This window comes from Pogona vitticeps, chromosome 3 (genome assembly GCF_051106095.1).
Source record: "Pogona vitticeps strain Pit_001003342236 chromosome 3, PviZW2.1, whole genome shotgun sequence".
Taxonomy (NCBI): domain Eukaryota; kingdom Metazoa; phylum Chordata; class Lepidosauria; order Squamata; family Agamidae; genus Pogona; species Pogona vitticeps.
Window position 1 is genome coordinate 85,679,357 of NC_135785.1, and position 25,323 is coordinate 85,704,679.

At 40.9% G+C, this 25,323-nt stretch overlaps 1 protein-coding gene and 1 long non-coding RNA gene across 3 annotated transcripts; one reads left to right on the forward strand and one right to left on the reverse strand.

Annotated features, from left to right (window-relative positions):
- Positions 1–25,052, reverse strand: MINPP1 (multiple inositol-polyphosphate phosphatase 1). 2 transcript variants are annotated; one of them, XR_002301227.3, is made up of 6 exons: positions 23,345–25,052; positions 19,923–20,120; positions 17,076–17,173; positions 15,485–15,618; positions 4,892–4,957; positions 1,923–2,047 (listed from the first exon to the last, which is right to left on the reverse strand). XR_002301227.3 is itself a non-coding variant. In XM_020801280.3 (5 exons), the coding sequence occupies exons 1-5, from the start codon at positions 23,928–23,930 to the stop codon at positions 1,657–1,659; spliced, it is 1,407 nt and encodes a 468-aa protein (XP_020656939.3). In that variant the 5' UTR covers positions 23,931–25,052; the 3' UTR covers positions 1–1,656. The 2 variants fall into 2 exon arrangements, 1 of the variants encoding a protein (XP_020656939.3); XM_020801280.3 differs by lacking the exon at positions 4,892–4,957 and having other exon boundaries at positions 1–2,047.
- Positions 21,521–23,217, forward strand: LOC144588426 (uncharacterized). Its single transcript, XR_013543993.1, has 2 exons — positions 21,521–21,925; positions 22,786–23,217. It is a non-coding gene; the product is annotated as an uncharacterized LOC144588426 (long non-coding RNA).
- Positions 25,053–25,323: the final 271 nt, after the last annotated feature.

The window sequence follows — 25,323 nt, forward strand, 5'->3', positions numbered from 1 at the left end:
TTTCTGTGCAGGACCTTTAATCAAAACTAATGAAATTAAAAAAAACTCTTAAGCAGATAGCATAAGGACACAGATCACAAATACTCCATATATTTTTATCCAAATGAAAACAGCTTTTTGACAATAAATGCTACAGAGCTTAACAAAGCACAAAAAGGTGAACTGTCTTAAGCTGGAAGTAGCTATAGACTCCTTTGTATTGCACCAAAGTTTCTAATATTGGTTTCATTTAGCTGAACTGGTAAATGCACATGCCCACTGCTTCTTCTATGGGATTGCTTTAACAGCTGTATGTATCAGAAATAGATGAGCTCTCTTATAAACAAAACTATTCTTAGAATTTTTTTCATTTTGTGTCTCACACTAAGAGACCCCTCCCCAAATGGTCCAAAAAGATAAAGCTCTCTTTTAGAAATAAAAATCTTTGAATGCTTATTTAAGGTTCCCTGGGTCTAACGTCTACTTTTTAAGACAGCTTGTTTTAATACCTTCTACAGCATTTAGTTCCAACTTCAACCTAGGTTTCTGAAGTTACTTTATATTTTTAATTTTAACCTACATAAATGTCCAAACTATCCTGTTTTGGATATTTGTTCTAAATATCCAAGTGCTTCTCTTAAAAACATGATTTTTGAAAGTAGCATTAAAAATGTTAACAATACTGTATCTGAGAATGCTCCCTGACTAAAATCCATCCAATTTCAAGGGATGGATCTATACAGAAACAGCACACACATACAAATGACTAAAGAGATGATGTTCACTGATTTTGAGCTTATTAATATTTAAATTATTGATTCACTATAATTTCTGCAACAAAAAGTGGATATACAGTTTCCTCACACAATTGGTTTTAAAAGGGAAAACTTATAAAAGTTTTGCAAATTATTTTTATAATGTAGAGTATAGGCTACTCCCTTTTATAACACACAGTATATAAACTACTATCCCAAGCCTCAATACATTGTTCTCTGAACCCTGCATTCAGTCCGATTTTCCTTAATCTTACTATTGCAGAAAACTATCAGACTAACTTAGACTGGCTTCTGCCCAAATACCATCAGACTTTGTTTATCATTATACTGTAGAAGGAAGCCACGTTCTTATTAGGCAGAACCTTTCTAACACTTAAAAGCAAAAGCAAACAGCAGGAAGGCTAAACAATGGAAAAAGATAAAGTGCTACCCTTGATATATAAATTTTGTGATAGGTCTCCAAAATCCTCTATGCAGAGAGGAAGTACTTATGTAGGTGATATGACTACAGGTGAGGCCGAAGTTCTGTCCAAACATTATATGAAAACCAAGTGAAATGTCTTATATATCAAGTTGTAAGAGATGTTTGTACATATTTTTTTAACAACTACTTATTCTGCAAAGCAGTAATTGTGGTTGATAATAACACTTAGGTATTTAGCATCACTGCTGAGTAAAATTCTGCACTGATTGTTTCCTCCTAGGAAATTCTAGATTCTAGAAAGGTAGTTGTTCACACCCAAATATATAACAAAAATTATTTTCAGATGCTTTATGGATTTTTAACAGGCTCGTGCTTTGGCTAGAACCTTGACTTTTTTTTTTCAAAAGTCTATTTCCTTTAGAGCTTACACACTCACTTAAGTCCATAATACTTTTCCTATTGTATCCTTTTTAATGGTTAATCAATCCAAGTAGTGTTCTTTGGCATAGCACACACTTCAGCAAAATTGCAGTTCTGAAGCAGGTCTTTATAGTGGTTTTTCAGACTGGTGTACAAGGAAACAGTCTCCCCTGAGTGTGGAAACTGCAGCAGCCTTTCATTGAGCAATATCTGAACTTTGTATTCCTCCTCTGGAAAACTGGTTTGATCGCAATGATACAGCAAAAACAACAGGTTTGAGGCATAAGGGACGATGCGACCACTACGGTACTTCCGGTGCATCTGTCTATGGTAGTTGTGTGCTTTAAGAGGCTCGTCATCTTTGAAGTAACCCATCAGAGCAAGGAGGGGTTGAAGGGTCTCTGCATGCCCAAACTGGAGGATCACAGGTGAAGAAATAGGCTTTGAACTAATAAAATTAAAAAGATAAGCAAGAGAGTTAGTCAAAATAATCCAGGCAATGAGCTGTGGTGCATACTTACTACTACTGTACTGTATATAATCTAGCCTGTTGTTGCAAAAAATACTTATTTGGGTGTTCCAAAGACTAGGATCAATTATTTTCAAACTTGCTTTAATTTTACTTATTTTGTTACACCTACTGTACATCTGACTTCTGTTCCAAAGCAATGCACATGACTCTCCTCCCCCTCCCCCACTTTTTTATTCAAAACAGCCCTATGAAGTAGATTAGGTTGAGAGGGTGTGACTGGCTCAGGGTCATGCACTGAGTTTCACAGCTGAATGGAGATGTGAACCCAGGTCCCTCCAGTCCTAATCTAACACTCCAACCGTTCCACCCGGCTGCTTTGCCCACCCCAAATAACTTTCAATTGTTCAGTAACTGTCAACATGGCATGCTAATGTAGTTTCATCTTGGATTCTTCCCTTTCCTTTGCTACCCACATGTTTGTATGTGCAAAGGCATGCACCTTCTCTCTTTACATCATGCTCCTGTACAGCACTTGTTCCTTTCAGTCACTTACATTAAACTTTCTGGTTCATGTTGTCAACATCTGCCACTTGTTTAGTGCAACCCTCACTTCCTTGGCTTTTCTTTTCGTATGTCAAAAAATCCACTGCCAAAATTATATTCATTTCTGTCAATTAGACCATGTGATATCTATCCGCTTTTCCTTTCACTGGTTTCCCATTAGTTCCACATCCAACAGAAACACCAGGCCCTCACCTGAACAGTCTTCCCTATAACCCCATCCCACTTTACCTTCTGGCCCTTGTTTCTTATTTCCTCCCACCTTCTGACCTTTACTTTCCTGACTCCACCACTGTCAGAGGACTCACTGACTACCCCTTCAATGAAGCCACCCGTTCCCTTGCTACATGTCAAACTGTCTCTTTGAACAGGATAGCTCAGTGGCTTAGGCATCAGGCTGCACATCCAGAGGTTGGGATTTCGCACCATGCCTCCTTGACAGGGGCTGGCCCTGATGATTCATAGGGTCACTTCCAGCTTTGCAGTTCTAAGATGATGGTGATTGTTATTATAACTCCTCAAACCACCTCTTAGTTATGATTTCTGACCTAATATTTGTGCCCACATATAGCCACATTTTAAATGCATTTGCCTACATTTCCCTTCCCTCAGTCTGTTTTTATATGGGGTGGCCTTGTGAGCAGGGGCCTATCCATTTTGTCCACGGACTTCTGCAAGGTAATACAAATCAGAATGACCATTTCCAGGCAAATTCAGATAGTGTCATGAGTTCATCTCCAAATCTGGAACTCACCACTAAGACTGTGCATCTATCCCATAGAACCTGCACACAGTACTATGTTCTTAGATTTTTAATGGTATACTTACTCTATACTGACCTTGTTGTCTTCTGTCAAAAATCGGTTATCAATTTCCATATATACCGAAAATCACTTGAAGCTCTGAATCAGAGCAATACCAATATACAGAAACAGTAAAATTACTGTTTACTCTTAGAAGGTTTGGGTCTTTACAAAAAAAATCCCCATTCAGATTCATTGACTAACTTCAATAATAGTGTTGTATATAAGCTTCCACTTGGGTGTTCCCATTACTAAGAGGAGATAAAGAAAACAAACTAGAAATGCTTTGTGTGGCACAGTGTCTGAACTGTTGCTTTCAAACAAACCATAGCTTCAATTAAAAAAACTAATGCTGGTTTATGAATCCTGGTTTCCAGTTTAGATAACACCACAAACAAGTTCTGCTTTGTTTAGACATTTGTGGTAGTGGAAGGGATCCAAGGAAGAGAAAGGGCTGTGTCCCTGGAGTCCTGGCGTAATAGAGCCAGTTTAATATTAACTAGGGGAAAAGGTAAGTTGATCTGTAACGTCAAAATGTCAATAAAATGCAACTACCTGTTTGACCAGCCACATTAATTCCACCTTTCCTGTGTTCAATATGTATATTCTGACAAGATACAAGTTGTTCTGAGTTTTATGATATCCTCTGTCCTTAAAGTGCCTATGTATGAGGGCAACATAATGTACCAACTCATTTCCCTAATCTAGATTCTCCGTTTTGATAGGCAGTAAAACAGGATGGTTAGTAGACCAGGGATATTAAATATTAATCTCCCCTCGAAACTTGTACAAGGATTTATAAGAGAAGAGGTTGGGCTGAGGTTTAACACCTCATTTTCAAGAACAAGTTAAAGTCTAAAGCAGTAGTTCAGAACAGTGGGTCCCAATATATTTTTGGACTACAAATCCCAGAAACCTTCATTATTAGCTGTGCTGACCAGGATTTCTGGAAATTGCAATCCATGAATATCTGGGGACCCAAGATTGGGAACCACTGGTCAAAAGCAATATAAATACCTTAATATGCACAAAATCTGACTGACAAGGAGATTTACAAGTTTTTATGACAAAAATCAGCACTACTATCTTTGGACAGAATGTTGTTTGATACGCCTCCTTCATCAAGTCATCCCTTCCCAGAATTATCTCTGCTTCTGATAACCTTCCCATCAACAGTTCTCAACTCAAGTTGCATTTAGGAACGAACAACCAGGTTACTGGCCAGGCATATGCAGTAAAGAAACAAACTAGATGGCTCCCATATGAAAATGTACTGCTCAAAAAAATGAAACCTGGGGAACATATCAAATTATCAAAAACATTTCTGAGTTGTATTAAGAACAGATAAAATTCCGGCAATATCCCAAAACTGAACAAGCAGATTGCATCCTAGTTAAGTTCTTTATCTTTGCTTCAATATCACTGGAAGCCCATTTGGTGGGGACATGGAAGATACCTTTTTTAAATGTCAAGCTCAGACTCTGGAATTCCCTGTTAAGGGAATTCTGCGCTGTGTCTCTATCTGCAAGCAAAAAACATTTTATTCAGAAAGGAATATGTTATTTACATTAGGTTGTTACCACAGGGGCTTTAACTGGTTGGATGCTGTGGTCTTTCAAAAAATAACATTTTCTAAAAAAAATTCTGTTCTTATATTTGAAATGTATTTGTTTCATTTGTTTTTTATTAATGTTAGCTGTGTCAGTGACCTTAGTAAATAAATAGTACAAGTGTCAGGGTAAATAGGTCTAGTTTTTTCCTTCCATTTAGGCAAAAGGTGATCTCGATGTCAACATAAAGTGCCACCCACAAATGAACGCAGACTTTGATTGGCTTGCAAAGAAGGTGTGTCTCTCAAGTATAAACTCAGGAATATCTGAGGACAGATCTTCCATCATATCTACACATTATCTTGTTTGCCCAGGAGAACACAATGTTGTGAGTACAAGAACATTTTAAAAAAGATTAATAAACCAAGCTACACTGACTTATATGTCTTGCATGGATTCCCTCCGGGGGGGGGGGGAGTGTCATTTGGACTTTTCTGCCAACTTGTTTGGCTCCATGCTTGCTGTGGAGGAAAAAAAACCCTTCCTTTGTACCTGTGGGACTGTCCCCAACCCCCCCTCCCCCTGCTGGCTAGAGCAGGCTCCCCACCTCCCTGAGAATCAGGGCAAGATTCTCAACCCAAAGTTTGCCTGTGGACTGGGTGTTGGCAATGCAGCTGTGGATGATGCCTTGGAGGCCACACATGTAGCCATGGTGGACTGGAGATTTAAGGAGGGGAGCGAGGTGGAAGAAGAGGATAGTTGGGCAGAAACTATCGACTAGAAGGCGTTCAAGGTCCAGGAGGTGTTGGCGTTGCTGGAGTGTTCAACAGCAGGTTGGGAGACCATTTGTTGCTGGGACCCTGACACTGGGCATTGGGAGGAATTATTGCGGTGTCGGAGGAGGTGGCGGCAGCCTGGTTATGGCAGGACGAGGCAAGGTGGCAGAAGGCAAAGTGGCTGGAGAACCAGTGACACGCTGCTGGCAGAGGAAGCAGAAGGGGAAAGTGGCCCACAGCTAAGATCTCACGGGCAGCTGACTCAATGCACACCAACCAGTCCTCTTCCTATCCCACCTGCCTCCATTCCTCGTTACTCTGGAGAGCCCAGCTATGTCCATATAGACTTTGGCAGTGCCTCTAAGGAAGAGTACTATGCCTATGGAACAGCCGCTGCTATGGGTGACTATAGAGGGATAGCAGGGAAAAGAGCTCAGGTTACTCTACTCCAGGGAGAGCTGAGTGCCTGCATCCAGTACCCTTGTTGTAGCAATCTGTGCATGGCACACCTGCGAGGAGTTCTGGAACTGGTGGAGGAGCTGTGACTCCACTCCTCCCAGTAAAGGACTATTATGGAGTTGTCCTGTTTGTTTGGACTATTCGAGAGTGCAGTCAACTCCCTGGCAGCCTAAAAATTCCCACGTTTTGTAAGTTGAGCCATAGTGGTCGATTCTAAGTTGTGTTGCTATAATAAAAGAGCCTGTTTCTGTAAATACTTGCTGATATTGATGAAGGTTGCTCAATATGGAAGCCCAATGGGATAAGGAAGCAGTGCAGAAGCCCACTGGGTTGACTGTATCCTCAATAAAGTAGGATTCTAGTATCCATATTCATCTCTCCTAGTTTCTTGACATCATAAAGCAATAGCAGCAAAACCAGCAGAATTAGGAACAGAAAACTCAGCAGTGTTTTCCCACACTGGGAAACGCTTCTCTATGTACCCCTTGCTATTCCACTGAAGGCAAAACAATCTCTTATCAGGTTGCTGTTCTTAAAAAAAAGAAGAAAAAGCAAAAAAACACAAGTTCTATTCTGAGACCAATTATCAGCTGATAGCTTAGCAAAGTAAGTCACTGGGTTTGCCAGTATATTCTGATAACAATGAGGACAGCATTGGTTTTAGATAAACTGTACTATAAAATATCTATACTTTGCTATGAGGACCAATTATTGCCAGTTAAGCATAGAAGTGATTTTGTAATCTTAAATGACATCTGATATATAAGTAGTACAATTCACTTTCAGAGACCTTGAAGTGTTTGCTGGGTGTGTTCAAGAACAGAGGCTGTACTAATTCTCTGAGCTAAATTTTAATTCAGTACAGAACAAATAAGGGAACTTGTTTTTCAGCCTTAAAGTGAAGTTTCAAATGTCACTGCAGGTGGATAAGTTATTGTTTCCTAGAGATTAAACCTTGACATAACCCTTCAACAAATTATTTCTTATACTAAATAATCCAGAAGGGCATTAAACTTTCCATAAATTCATTCTTAAGAAAATTAATTCCTATACACACCAAGATTAATATATACCCGAGAACATCTTCTTTCTATTAGCTAATAATAAAGAACTCTTCTAGTATAAAATGGTGTTCCTTCCCATCCATTGAAGAAAACTCCTTCCCCCTAACTTCCAACAAAGTTATCTCCACTGGTTTATATACCTCCTAGCTTATCATGTAGAAAATAAAAACCCTCACGTCATCTGATTACATGTCCTTAACAAACTTTGCTGAGAGATTTCAAAAGTCCTGAACTTGGATGCTACCAGTTGTAGAAGGTTCCCTCCCACTTCAAAGCAACTGTGTTCTGTCCTGGTGGTAGTTCATTTGAATGCAGCAAATTAATAAGTCATATTCCAGCATACTATAGAGAAAAACATAAAACACTGTTCTGAAGCAAAGTGATCTCTCCCATTTTATCACACAGACAATATTTCTAGTTTTAAGCTCTATGAGACCTTTGATAAGGTGATGAGGCATAAAGGAGTTAAAGTCTTCTGCACCTTTAACAGGGGTATAACAGAAGGAATTTTCAGTTAGAAGTGTTTCTTACCTATGTATAATACATCCTTCTACACTTATACTCAAAGTAAATAAAAGGCCCTCTTCCCCTCCATTTAGCTACTGTATTAACTGAGGAAGGCAATGAACTCTTAACAAGCACAACACAAACAACATTCTAGAAAGAAAAAGAAAAAAATATGTTGTTAAAGGTAAGAAAGAGACAGCTTTCAGACACAACAATGTAACTTGGTCAAGTAAAGCATCTGGAAATCTATCTGACTGTACTTAAAGCAAAGCTAAATCAGGAACAAGTTTCTTCAGAAACTGACATTTCAGGGTTTCAAGAAGGAAAGTTCAAGACAGTAGCCTAGATAAAACAATATTTGCCAAGAGACCTTGAGACTTATTCCAGAAAAAAGCATCCCTATGACTGCAGCCTAAGTTAGATTTATATACTGTATGAAGACTTAAAAGGACTGTGGATTGTGTTACATCTAGAGGTGACTTCCCTAAATTTGCACTCTCATAGAAGTTTACATCCAAACGATTAAATTACTGACTCCTGATGTAGCTGTGCTCTTAACAATCTTAATCAAGATTACTTACCAAAAGCAGACATTCTTAACACAACTTATTATTAAGAGTAATTATGTCAATGTTAAACAATCTTAATTAAGTGATCAATTAAGCCCCTATTAGATCTACAGTCTAGGTAAAATGTTTACAGATTGATTCAAGTGATTAACATCAAAGGAAAAATCTATCTGGTTACAATTTGAACTAGCCAAAGGTATGCCCATTTCACATTAATTCAATTTACAGTCTTCTCCAGCTGCAACTTTAATTTGGGAATAGTGATCAGAATTATCAGCTTGACTTCATGTTTCAAATAAAAGTCCCTAAACTCCCTGGGGTTTTAGTGTGAAAGCAGGTAGGACTGTAACCATGTTGTACAGGTAAGCCCTGGACCCCAACATCTCACCAGATGTCAATGACAGCTCAATGGATTCAGCGCAAAGGTCTGATTATCCCTTGTAAACACTTTCATTTGTTGCATGGTTAATGACTGCTCACTTGCAGTGCTTCTGTGATGGATATCCCTGGCTTGTCAGGGCTCCCAAACATGGAAATTTTGAAAGTGTTTCAACCAAATGCACTTTCAAATCCCCTTTTAAATTTCCACATTGAATAATGATGTTCTGATTGACATCCAAAGGAGACATGAACAGTATGATGTGTGTATCCTCCCCCCCCCCATGTCCACACCATGTTTAGAGCACTCCCTGCTTTCAAACTAAATAGGCATTAAGCCAAAGTTTGTCTCTGCCTGTCTTTTCCAGAAGGCAACAACCTTCCATCACTCCCTTTGGTAAGGGAAGAAATACTTAACCTTTATTTTGAAATAGCTGGGGGCTTGGAAATGCAATAAGGAACTCTTGTGTGTTGTGTGTGTGTGTTTAGTCGTTTAGTCGTGTCTTGTGTGTTAGCATACAAAATTCTACATTTTCAAAATGTAAACAACTTGTGTTTATACTGCCACCAGCTGTTAAGGAATGGGATACCACTGTTCATAGAGCCTCTCCTTAAAGCCAGATTAGACATTTTATTCTGTATAAGCCTTGATGTTTTGCCTACTGAACATGCTGTGGTGGCTTCTTCTTTTTTTGCCATCTTTAACATGTTCCTAAATTTTTCTTTTATGAGAATACTTCTGAGTTTTGATGCATTCTTAAAATAAACTTTCCTTCTGTAATTTAACCAAGCGTGGTACCTGAAAGTGAAGGGGATAGTGTGCTGAAAAAGGTACCTCGTCTGGTTGGAGGTTTAGGAAGATGCAAGCAGGAGAGTTTTTCCTGACTCTTTTAAGAGAGCCAGGGGGGTAACCAGGAGGGAAGATCGCCCTTAGTTTCAACACATTTACCCCCTGAAATTTCACCCACCCAGGGGCAACGGTAATGGGCTTGAGTGGGTGAGTTGTGGTCCTTCCCACCTGGCAAGGACAGCAGTGGTTCTACCACACTCATTATAGTGTTCCAAAAAATAGTTCAGTTATTTGAAACAATATTTGAAAGTAACCTGTTGTGTAATCTGTTGCACCAACATTCCCTCTAGGGTGCATCAGCACCACGCAGCATGAAACCCTGCCCCCTTTGTGCAGATGGATGAGGTTTCCACACAGCAGGGATGACAATTAGAGGAAACGTTGTGTTGCACTGCTCCTTGCTTACCACAACTTTTTCATCATTGATAAGAGAATGGCATAAAACTCAGGAATTCGATCAAAATGCTTCTATAAAGTACTGTACCTGTAAAAAGTAGGTAAGAATGATTACTCCTTACACCAGTTTCCAGGAATGGAAAACTGACTAGGATAAAGTTAACCACTAGTTAACTGTTATTCAGCTCTTACCAGGACAGCTACTGAGCTCACTAACAGTTTTACGGTTATACCTTTTCTATCTTCTACCTTTCCTATCTCTGTCAGTTTCTATTACAGTGGTGCCTCGCTTTATGATTGCCCCACATTATGATGAAATGTGTTGCTTAACAACAATCTTTTTGAAATCACAATTGCGATCGCAAAACGATGGTCTGAATGGGGGAATTTTGCTTTGCAATAATCAGTTCCCTGCTTCGGGAACCGATTCTTCACAAAATGACATTTTTCGAACAGCTGATTGGCGGTTTCAAAGTGGCCACCGGGTGATTAAAATGGCTCCCCGCTGTGTTTAGGGACGAATTCCTTGCTATACAGGCATCGAAAATGGCTGCCGTATGGAGGATCTTTGCTGGACGGTGAGTTTTTACCCCATTGGACTGCATTGAGCAGGTTTCAATGTGTTTCAATGGGGTTTTTTTTCGCTTTACAATGTTTTTGCTTAATGGTGATTTTCCTGGAACAGATTATCGTCGTTAAGTGAGGCACCACTGTATTATTTTTTATTATTATTTATTTAATTTATATGCCGCCCACACTACCTAAGGTCTCTGGGCGGCTTACAGCATTTAAAATACAATAAAGATATGTAACAATTAAAATACAATTAATATATATATATAATTGCCACTTACAGTGGTTTTGAAATATAACTTCAGTATACCCCCATAATCCCTTAAATATAAATTGTTACAGGTGTGTTACTTAAAATGGCTAGTTACTTCCAACTATTACTGAATGACCCCTTCACAGATTGCTGCCTTGTCGTGGCAAAGGGACTAGTGGAGAGTTCTGACTAAACACGATCCACCTGGAGAAGGAATTGGCAAGCCACTCCAGTATCTTTGCCAAGAAAACCCCATGAACAGAAACAAAAAGCTAAATGATATGACGCTGGAAGATGGGACCCTCAGGTCGGAAAGCATCCACCATGCTAGTGAGAAAGAGCGGAGGACAAGTACAAGTAGTTCCAGAGCTAATGAAGTGGTGAACCAAAGCCGAAAAGACACTCAGCTTTGGACGTGCCTGGAAGTGAAAGGAAGGTCCGATGCTGCAAAGAAAAATACTACATAGGAACCTGGAATGTAAGATCTATGAACCTTGGTAAGCTGGATGCAGTCAAACAGGAGATGGCAAGAATAAACACTGACATCCTGGGTGGGCATCAGTGAACTAAAATGGACGGAAATGGGCAAATTCAATTCAGACAATTATCATATCTACTGTTGTGGGCAAGAATCCCGTAGAAGAAATGGAGTAGCCCTCATAGTTAAAACAGAGAGAGAGAGACAGAGACAGAGACAGACAGAAAGAGGGAACACTGTATTGGGATATAATCTCAAAAATGATAGAATGATTTCAATATGAATCCAAGGCAGACCTTTCAACATCACAGTAATCCAAGTTTATGCACCAACCACCAATGCTGAAGAGGCTGAAATTGACCAGTTCTATGAAGACTTACAACACCTTCTAGAACTGACACCAAAGAAAGATGTTCTTCTCATTCTAGGGGACTGGAATACTAAAGTGGGGAGTCAAGAGATACAAGGAAAAATAGGGAAGTTTGGCCTTTGAGTTCAAAACGAAGCAGGGCAAAGGCTAATATAGTTCTGTCAAGAGAACAAGCTGATCGTCACAAATACTCTTTTCCAACAACACAAGAGGCGACTCTACACATGGACATCACCAGATGGGCAATACCGAAATCAGATTGATTAGATTCTCTGCAGCCAAAGATGGAGAAGCTCTATACAGTCAGCAAAAACAAGTCCTGGAGCTGATTGTGACTCTGATCATCAGCTTCTTATAGCAAAATTCAAGCTTAAACTGAAGAAAGTAAGAAAAACCACTGGGCAAGTCAGGTATAATCTAAACCAAATCCCTTATGAATACACACCGGAAGTGAAGAACAGATTTAAGGAACTAGATTTGGTGGACAGAGTGCCTGAATAACTATGGATGGAGGCTTGTAACAATGTACAGAAGGCCCCCCAAAAAAACTATCTCAAAGAAAAAGAAATGCAAGAAAGCAAAGTGGCTGTCCAACGAGGCCTTACAAATAGCAGAGAAGAGAAGGGAAACAAAATGCAAGGGAGATAGGGAAAGTTACAGAAAATTGAATACTGACTTCCAAAGAACAGGAAGGAGAGACAAGAGGGCCTTCTTAAATGAACAGTGCAAAGAAATAGAGGAAAACAATAGAAAGGGAAAAACCAGAGATCTGTTCAAGAAAATTGGAGATATTAAAAGAACATTTTGTGCAACGATGGACATGATAAAGGACAAAAATGGTAAGGACCTAACAGAAGCAGAAGACATCAAGAAGAGGTGGCAAAAATACACAGAGGAATTATGCCAGAAGGACTTGGATATCCTGGACAACCCAGATAGTGTGGTTGCTGACCTTGAGCCAGACATCCTGGAAAGCTAAGTCAATTGGGCCTTAGAAAGCATGGCTAACAACAAGGTCAGTGGAGGTGATGGCATTCCAGTTGAACTATTTAAAATCTTAAAAGATGATGCTGTTAAGGTGCTACACTCAATATGCCAGCAAGTTTGGAAAACTCAACAGTAGTCAGAGGATTGGAAAATATCAGTCTACATCCCATTCCTGAAGAAGGGCAGTGCCAAAGAATGCTCCAACTACTGTACAATTGCACTCATTTCCCACGCTAGCAAGGTTATGCTCAAAATCCTACAAGGTAGACTTCGGCAGTATGTGGACTGGGAACTCCCAAAGTACAAACTGGATTTTGAAGGGACAGAGGAACTAAAGACCAAACTGTTAACATGTGCTGGATTATGGAGAAAGCCAGAGAGTTCCAGAAAAACATCTACTTCTGCTTCATTGACTATGCAAAAGTCTTTGACTGTGTGGACCACAGCAAACTATGGCAAGTCCTTAAAGAAATGGGAGTGCCTGACCACCTGATCTACCCCTTGAGAAATCCATATGTGGGACAGGAAGCAACAGTTAGAATTGGATATGGAACAACTGATTGGTTCAAAATTGGGAAAGGAGTACGACAAGGCTAATTATGTAATTTATATGCAGATTACATCATGTGAAAGGCCGGACTGGATGAATCCCAAACCGGAATTAAGATTGCCAGAAGAAATATCAACAACTTCAGATATGCAGATGATACCACTCTGATGGCAGAAAGTGAGGAGGAATTAAAGAACCTCTTCATGATGGTGAAAGAGGAGAACGCCAAAAATGGTCTGAAGCTCAACATAAAAAACCCCCCAAAACGCTAAGATCATGGCCATTGGTCCCATCACCTCATGGCAAATAGAAGGGGAGTATATGGAGGCAGTGACAGATTTTACTTTCCTGGATTCCATGATCACTGCAGATGGTGACAGCAGCAACAAAATTAAAAGACGCCTGCTTCTTGGGAGGAAAGCAATGACAAACCTAGACAGCATCTTAAAAGGCAGAGACATCACCTTGCCGACAAAGGTCTGCATAGTCAAAGGTATGGTTTTCCCAGTAGTAATGTACGGAAGTGAGAACTGGACCATAAAGAAAGCTGACCGCCGAAGAACTGATGCTTTTGAATTGTGGTGCTGGAGGAGGCTCTTAAGAGTCCCCTGGACTGCAAGGAGAACAAACCTGTCCATTCTAAAGGAAATCAATCCTGAGTGCTCACTGGAAGGACAGATCCTGAAGCTGAGGCTCCAATACTTTGGACATCTCATGAGAAGAGAAGACTCCCTGGAAAAGACCCTGATGTTGAGAAAGTGTGAGGGCAAGAGAAGGGGACGACAGAGGATGAGACTAAACAGCAACAAAATTACTGAGAGAAAGAAGAAATAACGGACACATTATCACCCACAGACTATTGATGGAGTATGTTGTTCTTGTTTAGTCGTTAAGTCGTCTCTGACTCTTCGTGACCTCATGGACCAGAGCACGCCAGGCCCTCCTGTCTTCCACTGCCTCCCGGAGTTGGGTCAAATTCATGTTGATAGCTTCGGTGACACTGTCCAACCATCTCGTTCTCTGTCATCCCCTTCTTCTCTTGCCCTCATACTTTTGCAACTTCAGGGTCTTTTCCAGGAAGTCTTCTCTTCTCATGAGATGGCCAAAGTATTGGAGCCTCAGTTTCAGGATCTGTCCTTCCAGTGAGCATTCAGGGTTGATTTCCTTCAAAATGGTTAGGTTTGTTCTCCTTGCAGTCCAGGGGACTCTCAAGACAAGAGTCTCCTCCAGCACCATGATGAAGTAACACAATACAATTCCCTATATGTTTCTATTTGTATTTCTGATGTTTCCTACTAACATATGTAAAAGGCTAAATACAGTAATACCACGATAACAAGAGCATATACCCATGTATATTTTGTCTTTCACAGTTATGGATTCCCTTAACTCAACATGTAGGCATAGAGCAAGTTTTAAACCTACCCACCTACACTGTGATTTCTCAATTCATGACTCACTCAGATACTGGTTTCTGAACAGCTATTACAACAGTTCAAATAGCCATTTAGAAGCCAGGAAACAGCATGCCCTAACAGATTATAAAAGTGGGTAAGATATTTTCATTTTCCAAAACCACTGAAGATGGCAGCCAAGGTTTTCCAACTGCAGGGCCTTTTATTCTTTTAAACCCTGTTTTTCCATTTTCCACTTCAGTTTCCCTAATGAAATGGGCTCCTAATGTCAAGAAAGGTATTTATTACTGCATCAGTTAAGATTCCAAACAATTGTTTTATATTAGAAGGAGACAATATTATCTTCCAACAGAGCTCCCTGATGAAACAATACAGAGGATAAACAATGAGAATTAATGTTCAAGCTGAGCCTGCAAGACACCTGATGTTCACTAATGTGAATTACTGGATACTGATCAATTGCTGCAATATCAAAAGCACTCAGGTGCAAATACTCAAGCGGTATTTCCAATGAAAGCCAGTATAAAAGAATACTTCATACACACCCTGTCAATTTGTGTAATATCAAAGAACATTAAGAGAATGTTAATCCCAGTCCCGACAACACTAGTCTCAATAAATCTTTCCCTTGTATTAAAATTTCCAAGACTGCCTACTGAAATGTACATGCCTTTCCCCCCTTATGCCCTATCCATATGTACATATCGGTCTTTAAAATCCCACAAAATATCTCAGAAATATTGAGTGGCTACATTCAAGAGGACCAAGTTGTGTTAATATTGCCAGCCACAAGATCAAAAACAGAATGGCCATATGTCTCAGCCTCCCTGCATCCCACAAAACAAAAGCTCAAAACAAAACAAGAAATATTTACCTTTTACTCTCTATAACAGCTTGGTGTAAATGTTTGAAAATATCTTGGAAAAGATTGCAGCTGGAACGACTGTTGATATCATATCCAAAAGCTCTTTTCCAATACTGCTTTAAATCATTCAGATATTCAAGTACCTATAAAGAGATGTTAAATTTTCTGATATATTAAGAGGATTATTTTAGATTCAGCACCCAGAATCCTACTGCTTATACATGAATTATTGAGGCAAAATGCTGCTGGTTAATGAGTTCACACTTCATTGTACAGCCTATTATTAAGTCTTGCAATGAATGGTAAAGGGACTAAGGGGAGTTAAGCATGCTTTCCTATTTTTTGGCCCCTAATTTGTCACAAGAGGTTTGTATGGACCTCAGATCAAGTTGCTGGATAGCACATTCACCAAAGGCCATCTATCTCTTCTAAACCTTTTGGATCTGTAGGTCCTCCAGTGTCTTAAAACAGTCACAGTGTCCATGATAGTGGGGGATCCTGGAAGCTATGGTTCTGCACATCTGGACAGCACTAAGTTGGGAAGAGGCTATTTGTGTGAGTTTCTTAAAGGCACGTGATTGTGTACTAGTGACAGCAAGTTTGAGAGACATTTGTTTGATCCAGTGAGGCAAGTACCCACATTTTGAGTCATGATGGTTGAAGAGATTCTCAGTAGCATACGTACATAATGAACACACAGTATTTAACAGAATTTATGACAAGTCAGGCAATGCTTTCTTTAAAAAAAGTGATAGCAGGTATAATAAGTAGCTTCAGTGTGTTAATTTAGCAGTTTTCTAGATTTCGCTAGAAGACATAAAAGGCTATAGATTTAATTTCCTAACAAAGTCTAAGACAGGGGTGTCCAACCTTTCACCTTCCCTAGGCCACATTAGAAGATGAAAATTTGGTTTGGGCCGCACATACATTTGGTTTGGGCCGCATGGGGGGCAGCTCTAGCCCTCCTCGGCAGCCCCACTCCAAGCGCGTTTACCGGCAGCAGCGATCTCAGACAGCAGAGGCTGCCAACTTCGACTCCAGCGGCTTTATGGGGGCGGGAGGGGGTCCATCTATTGATAGGGACAGCACAATGCAGTCACGCAGCCCCCCGTCCCCTCCCCTCCTACTCCTTCCTTCCTTCCCTCTCTCCCCCTCTACTGTTGTGACATGCCCCAGACACATTCCGGCTGCAAGCGCCGGCAGTGTAACTTGAAACTTTGGAATTTCTTTAAAAATAAGAAATTGCACTGGGCCACATTACGAGCTGACCTGGGCCGCATGCGGCCCTCGGGCTGCAGGTTGGACAAGCCTGGTCTAAAATAAAGGATTACAGGCACTTCCTCTAAATTCCATTTTGTTACAGTATTTGTATCAGCACACAAATACTATGTAAAATCACACATCATAATCATAAGCTAGCACACAATTTAAAGCCACTTATATTTCACTAATATTAATGGAATTGAATGTGTTTAGCTGTTTGCTAGATTGTATCATTCTGTAAAATAAAGTAGCAATCTTTTCAACACTACACTGCAACACTCAATTTTGCAAATCAAAACACTTATTTATAGTTTAGTTTCACAAACACAGCTCTTACCTTGGCATCTTCTGTACTAAAGAGTGAGCACCAGGGGGAATTGACGTTTCTTATAGTTAGCCCAAATGAGCAAGTGAAAAATGCTGTCTGAATCAAATCTGTATTAAAGACAAGCAGCAGCTGACAAACAGTATGTTGACAGTAAATGATATCCAATGCCACATTCTAGCAATTAAATATTTGTACCGAAATGCCACTATGCAAGAACTACCTCAACTGAATGTAGAACTTACTTTTGTGTATGTGTAGAACAAATGAAACACAAAATCCAGGAGTTAAACCTTCCATACAGCAGGAATGTGTGAGAGAACACAGAAGGCCAGAAAGCAAGTCATCTGTGCTTCTCCCATCTGAGTTTCTACTCCACAAGTGTAGCCTGCACACAGCCTATTGATTCATCTACAGTAATGATTCCCAGCCTTGGGTGATAAGGTGTCCTTGGACCGCAGCTCCCAAAAACCATGGCCAGCGCAGCTAATGGTGAAGGCTTTTGAGAGCTGCAGTCCAGGAACACTCGGGTTACTCAAGATTGGGAACCACTGATCTACAATGTCCTGCATCAAAAGATTACAGCCAGGAACCAACATATATGAAATGTAAATTGGACAAAAAGGCTAGTGAATGTAAGTTTTCCTAACAAAAAAAGATTCATATTACCTGAACTATGATTTTCAAACATTATACACATACTATATAGATAAGACAGCAAACTCTTGGAATAGATTTGACTAGTACAGTATGTGCAAGAATATGACAGCGCCTAAAGTTTTTTACCTACACTTAGAGCTTTGCTCAATAGATTCTCAACTTGCAATTGAAAACTAAATGAAGGAATGCAAGCCTTATTTTTAAGACCACAAACTGAAGCCGATAGCCTTTCTACATTTGCAAGTAATTTTATAAATGCCGTAAAAAACATAAGCACAACATATACACTTGTATATTATTATTCTTTACCAATGTTTGTTTCAATCATTTTTATGAATAACTAAAACAACGGTTGCATGTGTCTTTTAATGAAAAATATTTTAGGTCAATACACATTCCCTCTATGCTTTAAGATACCTCCAATTATCAGGTAAGAACAACCTTATCTGTATTGAAGTCATATATCAAAGGCATAAGTGCCTTTGCATGACAAAGTAAACCAAGGGAACTGGGCTTTCTGGGGTTGGGAGGCCTGCTGATGCATGCTGCCTGACTGCCTGCAATGAGAGTTGTTCAATAAACCACTGAGGTTTGTTCTGTGGTTTTTTTGTCATGTGTGAGTCTTGATGCAACTGCTGCTCCACAGTTGTCTGCAGATGTTTATCTTTTTGCCAGAAAATATTATCATCCCAATACTATCTGATAAAAGTTAGCTTAAGGCTCAGAGACTGTTTCATAAATGACTGAGAAGCCAAAGCTTGCTTCCAGAGGATAAACTGGTGGTTTCCTTTTCCTTTTCAACAATAGCACCTCTCTTTGCATGCTTTGCCACAATCTGCCTTATTTTAAAGAACGCCTTGAGATTTCAGAGCAAATTCCTCTGCCGCCCTGATACTGGGTCTTTTGGAGAAGACAGAGCCAGCCAGAGAGCTTGTGCATGGTGATCTAGTTGTGCAATCTGTACTGTAATTGTGGAAATAGTAACAATTATTGTAAGGATTATATTTCTGTGGTTGATTTTTATTTAACTACAAAAACTGGTCTTTCTTCCTATAGAGGGTTCCCAACCCTGGGTAACCCAAGTGTTCTTGGACTGCGACTCCCAAAACCTCTGGCCAACACAGCTAGCGGTGAAGACTTCTGGAAGTTGTAGACCAAGAATACCTGGGTTACCCCAGGCTGGGAACTGCTACTATAGAGGTTCTCAAAAAAGTACTGAATACAGTTTCCGTGGCATTCACTGGTACAAACTTTATCAAAAGGAAAGATACACAATGGTCCATGACAATGCTCTTGTTAGTTACTAGCTACTTAGCTGGATGGTAGCGGATGTTTTGTTGGTAGTGGATGTTTTATAGTTAACAAAAAAGCACTGCAGCAACTAGATGTGTGTTTGCACCATTACCTGAAAATTTCAAGAAAGAGCTGGAAGATTATTTCCTTTCTGCATTCCACACTTCATCCTACAAAACTTTTCCAGTCATCTTCTACAGAGTATGGTTCAATGGAATAGCGATTCTCTGCTCTCTCCAGGCTACCAACAAACATGAATTAGGCCTCTGTTTTCACTCTGGGTAGCAAAAGTGTGTACATTGTGCAAGTCATAACATATGCAGTTGCTGTTACAAAATAGGAAGCTATTATATTTTATCCATTCACTCTTAATAGCTGCTAACCTTCCAAGACACATTCAATATTTAATAAGTACAGTGGTGCCTCGTTTAGCGATGTTAATCGGTGCAGTAAAAATCGCTGCTAAGCGATTTCATCACTAAGCGATTTTAAAAAGCCAATAGAAACACATTAAACGCGTTTAATGCGTTCCTATGGGCTTAAAAACTAACCTTATGCGAAAATCCTCCACTGCGGTGGCCATTTTTGGTGCCTCTAAAGTGAGGCAAAACAGCGGGCAGCCATTTTGTTTACCTGGTGGCCATTTTGGAACCGCCGATCAGCTGGCCGAAAATGGGGGCTTTGCAATGATCGCTTCCCTGCAATCATCGCAAAGCGAAATTTCCTCATAGGGGCCATCGCAAAGCGATCGCTCTTGTGATGGCAAAAAGTCCATCACAAAGCGATTTCATTGCTATACGGAGCGATTGCTATGCGAGGCACCACTGTACAGCATTTGCTCTTCAGACTAACTCAGGAACATAACAAATAAAGATATGTTTAGGGAATTCAAAGATCAACAATTACCTGCATTGAGGTCACTTACTGGTAGACACAGTGTATCTGCAATTTTCTCCACTATCATTTTCATCTCGGGACCTTCCTTGAAGGCATCAACTTCATGCATAGCTGTATTATTGTCTTCTATATCTCTTACAAATTTTTCACAGTGATCAAAAAATCTCATTAGTTTGTCATTGATTTGAAGTGCTTCTGTCATTGTAGCTGAAAACATAAGATATAACACTGGTTAATTGTTTACTCTAAAAATTTTGATGCAGCTGGTTAGTTGTACATGTTACAAGTAAAAGAGGTAAGACTCATGTAATATCCCATGTTAGCTTTGTCTGTTATGTACCTATCGTGTTGAGTATTTTACATTTTAAAATACAATATGGTCTTTTTAAAAAGAAGCTAGATTTAAAATAAAACAAAATGTTGCAATTTATACAATCCTTTGGACTGAATCAGTTATCGTCTACAAAACACAGGCCAATATCCTGTTCTGTGTTTAAGTGTCCAGATCTCCACTGGAAGTTGCTGTTGATCAGGTATCACTCATACATGGTAATGTGTTTTGATCCAAGATTGGGGCATGTGGTTAGGTGTACAACTGGCACTGCATCAGATCACTGGAACGTTTGAGACATGTCCTTTTGAGACACAAAATATCCAACTTCAGTCACTTTCCACTCCGTTCTATTCCCTGCCTCCAGCATGCACAAAGAACAGTGGGTCTAGCAGGGCCTCATCTCTGGCTTTGTGGATGTCTTTTCAGAGGCCTGCAGAATGCTTTCAAAGAATAGCACAAATTCAGAGACTCACATGCTTCTCCCTCTGCCTTGGGTTCTGAAAAAGAGAAGCCCCTTTTTACTCCCTCTACATCTCAAAGTAGAATCCCAGTGCCTCTCTAGAGTACATCATAAACTCAGAGACAAAGGAGTGATCAGAGAACTATCACCAAGGAAACTGTGGTGATGAAGCATGGGCACTCTGCATGAAGAAGACAATAGAACAGAACACATTTTTAAAAATGTGTTCAGCCTATTCTATGGATCAATGATAATCCATTATCTCTCTTTGAGAAATTTATTTCAAATCAATAGTTCAAAGCTGTCAAATACTGCTTTTGTTGGAGATAAATTAACTCACAGCTGACAAAACTAATCTATGGTATATAGAAAAAGTCTTTGTGACATGAATAAATCTTAGAATGGTAAAAGCAGTAGTTGTCCCAGGCCACAAACCTGTGAAAAATCAGTATTAGGTAGCATATATCTTCCAGTATCTTAGGCATATAAAAGGCACACTTATTGTAAGTTCTGGAAAGACAGGTCTTTTGTGTGGACTGTATGAAATGAGGTATAGTGTCAAATAAAATTTGAAAGAACAATATCCAGTTGTCTTCAGATCTGACATTCAGGTACATGCCAGTACATTTGAAGTTACAAAATACCTCACTCCCAAAACACCAGCAGTACCACAATTCACCTAAATCCACAATAATTAAGATGTCATACCCCCTTCCCAGTGGCAACCACCACACTAGCAATGTTGACACTTGAGCACCACATCTAAATCCAAGTACAGTATGGACCAGATCAAATACTGTGAAACTCAGTAACTAGTAAAAATACTTTAAATATTACAGCATGTCTATCATGTGTTAATTAATATGAAGCTAACCCTAAAAGAAAAAAATCACCATTTTCAATTCATACCTAAGCATCATGTTAGTTACTACAAATATGCCATGTGTTGTCATTATCAAACATACACTCCTTCTCTTAGAATCTAACTTAATAAAAGCTAATAAAAATGTACAAATGCAATTATGCATATTTTGGCTCCGTTTCTGTTAGAGAAAATGATGTTAAGCCAAAAATTAGTTGGCTTTTGAAACAAGGCTTGAAGGAAAAGAACTGGTGTCACGCTTCTACCATAACCATGAGCCCTTAAGATGTGTTGAGTGAGGAAAATGAGGCTGCTGGAGAACATGTATGTGTTGGCTGTGATGTGTACTGTTAAAGGTTCAAAACGGAAGGCTGGACTGGAAGAAACCCAAGCCGGAATTAAGATTGCCGGAAGAAATATCAACAACCTCCGATATGCAGATGATACCACTCTGATGGCAGAAAGTGAGGAGGAATTAAAGAACCTTGTAATGAGAGTGAAAGAGGAGAGTGCAAAAAACGGTCTGAAACTCAACATCAAAAAAACTAAGATCATGGCCACTGGTCCCATCACCTCCTGGGAAATAGAAGGGGAAGATATGGAGGCAGTGTCAAATTTTATCTTCCTGGGCTCCATGATCACTGCAGATGGAGACAGCAGCCACGAAATTAAAAGGCGCCTTCTTCTTGGGAGGAAAGCGATGACAAATCTGGACAGCATCTTGAAAAGCAGAGACCTCACCTTGCCAACAAAAGTCCGAATAGTCAAAGCTATGGTTTTTCCTGTCGTGATGTATGGAAGTGAGAGCTGGACCATAAAGAAAGCAGACCGCCGAAGAATTGATGCCTTTGAATTGTGGTGCGGGAGGAGGCTCTTGAGAATCCCCTGGACTGCAAGGAGAACAAATCTATCAATTCTAAAGGAAATCAACCCTGAGTGCTCACTGGAAGGACAGATCCTGAAGCTGAGGCTCCAGTACTTTGGCCATCTAATGAGAAGAAAAGACTCCCTGGAAAAGACCCTGATGTTGGGAAAGTGTGATGGCAAGAGGAGAAGGGGACGACCGAGGATGAGATGGCTGGACAGTGTCTGCGAAGCAACCAACATGAACTTGACACAACTCCGGGAGGCAGTAGAAGACAGGAGGGCCTGGCGTGCTCTGGTCCATGGGGTCACGAAGAGTCAGACACGACTAAACGACTAAATACACACAAAGGTTCAAAAGGCTGAGATAGTTTTATCTTTTACATATGACTACAAGCATATTAAGTTAACTCTACAATCAGTATAAAATCAGAAAAACACACTAAATTAGAGAACAGGGAAGCAGCTCAGAAGCCAAGCGGCTGATAACAATCCTTTAAAAAAGTATTACCATTATCATTTTTGGGAGCTCTTGGGGGAGAGGCTGCATGATGCCCAGGCTACTCTAGCTGAAAATAATGAGCAACAGATAGATCTTCAACCCTGGTTCCTTCTCTCAACGTATTTCTTATGAATGTAAGCTCAATGGGGCTTCCTCTCAAGTTAAGTTTAGGATCCGTGGCTTAAAAGATTTTAATGTATGCCTGAGGATTGGGTAGCCTCCTCGATATTGTCGGACTGCAACTACTGTTGGCCCATCCACCACCGCCAATGGTGGGGGATGCTGGGAGTTGCTGTCCAACACAACCTGATGGGAACCTCTTCCTTTAAAACAGGACTGACCTGCTGTTGGATATCCTGCCCAGTACAATGAAAAAGAAAGGCAATTAGGGAAGCGGCGAGCGTCTCACCATTCGGTTCGGCCGCGGCCTGCTGCCCATAGAGGGCCTGCCGGAGCCCTTCCCGGAAGGCGTTGGTGCTGTCCACGCACCGGTGTTTGGAGCTACTGACAAAGGCGAAGCGGCGTTTCGGACCCAGGAGGCTGGGGAAGCGGGCGGCGAGGCGCCCGGCCAGCATCTCCATGTCGCGGCGCCCGCGGGAGGCCAGTTTGCCGTCCATGTCGGGCCGGAACCACATATTCCAGCGCGACAAGCGCTCGACAGCCGGGCAGGTCGGGCTGCTGCTGTTCCTCTGGAGGACGCGGCTGTGGAGGCGGCCCAGCTTTTCGATCTGCTTGCGGGTGGGAAAGCGGGTGCCGTGGCGGAAGACGCCGATGAGCTTAAGAGGCGTACAGGAGGCCGGCGGCAGCGGAAAGCCCGGCTGCGGGGGCCCGAGGGACAGCGGGTCCTCCAGCAGGTGCGGGTGGAGCTCTTCATAGCGGGATTTAGTGCCGAAATAGGGGCTCAGCTGCTCTGCCGCCTCGGCATTTCCCTCAGCGGGTCCCTCCGCTAAGACGAGGAGGACCGATAAGAGGAGACCTCCCGCGCTGAGGTGCATGAGAGCGTATGAAGAGGGAACGCTTTGCTACACGGAGAGCCCGCGTCGTACGTCTGCCGCGGCTGGAGCTGAAAAAAATGGCAGTACTTCCGCCTCATTATTGCGTTTTCCCTAGATTGGATGATGACAAAGACCGCCCATCGCCTTCCTTCGCCCGCCTTTTTCCCCCTCGCCCTTGTCCAAAATGGACGCCCATCTTTCATCGTTTCATTTACTATCTCCCCTGGCGCCCTCAATCAAGATGGCGGGGACTCCGTTCTTCCTCATAGAATCATAAAGTTGGAAGGGTCCTATAAGGCCATCAAGTCCAGCCCCCCGTGCGTTGCAGGAAATACAAACCAAAGGATATCTGCCAGGTGGTTGTTTAAGTTTCTCTTGAATGCCTCCAGTGTTGGAGCATTCACCACCTCTCAAGGTAGCTGGTTCCACTCTTTTACTGCTATAACAGTTAGGAAGATTTTTCCTGATATTCAATCGAAACCTGGCTTCCTGTAACTTGAGCCCATTGTTGCCTGTTCTGCACTCAGGAATGATCTAGAACAGATCCTGCTGCTCATCTGTATGACAGCCTTTCAAATACTGTATTTGGAAAGCGTTATCTTATCACTCCTTTATACTGTATTCTTTTCTCAAGGCTTGGTTTCCAGCCCCCTGATCATCCTTGTTGCCCTCCTCTGAACTTGTTCCAGTTTGTTCCTTCCATTCTTCATCTTTCACACAGACCCTTGAAAATGGCGGTAACTGAGAAACAGACTTTTTTGTATCAGGCTCGGCGCCTTTGTGGCTGCTGGAAAAAAACGGAGAATGCGTGACTAGCGCAACTAAAAATTCCAAAGCAAGAGCAACAACTAAACCTGCAATTCGTAATATTTTTGCCTGAAGAAGAGATCTAGCACCTCAAAAACTAGCACATGTTTCTGTGTTGTTTTTAACTGGCAGAATAAAGGCACTTGTGCATTTATACAAATCATATATATAAAAAAACCTGCTGTGTTCAATATAGGGATCTAACGCACAGCTCCTACATTTACCCTTCATCTTTCTGACTGGGATTTAACCTCCCTCTCTTCATTCAATTCATTCAACTTTTCTGGAAACCCAGGTCATGAGAATCATGAATAATATACCTAAAACAAAACACACCCATAATCATCAATATTTCTTAAAGATGGGTCTCCTACTTTAATATGCCAACATTGCCATGGATGGCAATTGCCACCACCAGGATTAGAACTGCCAGCGGCTATTCTCTGATATTAAGGTTTCACCCATCCCTCCGAAGGCTTTCCCAAGGCAAAGGGGGGCCCTAAAGAGCCTTGGAACATGAAGATGGGAACAGGAAGCTTTTAATTAATTAATATTACTGCCACGGGGTGATAACACCATCCTACTT

Bases quoted from the DNA above. Each gene is read 5' to 3' on its own strand.
- MINPP1 (XM_020801280.3), bottom strand. From the start codon at position 23,930: ATGCACCTCAGCGCGGGAGGTCTCCTCTTATCGGTCCTCCTCGTCTTA. The intron at 20,121-23,344 runs GTGAGACGCTCG...TTATGTTTTCAG, and splicing joins GGCCGCGGCCGAACCGAATG to CTACAATGACAGAAGCACTT. The intron at 15,619-17,075 runs GTAAGAGCTGTG...ATCTCTTTATAG, and splicing joins TTAGTACAGAAGATGCCAAG to GTACTTGAATATCTGAATGA.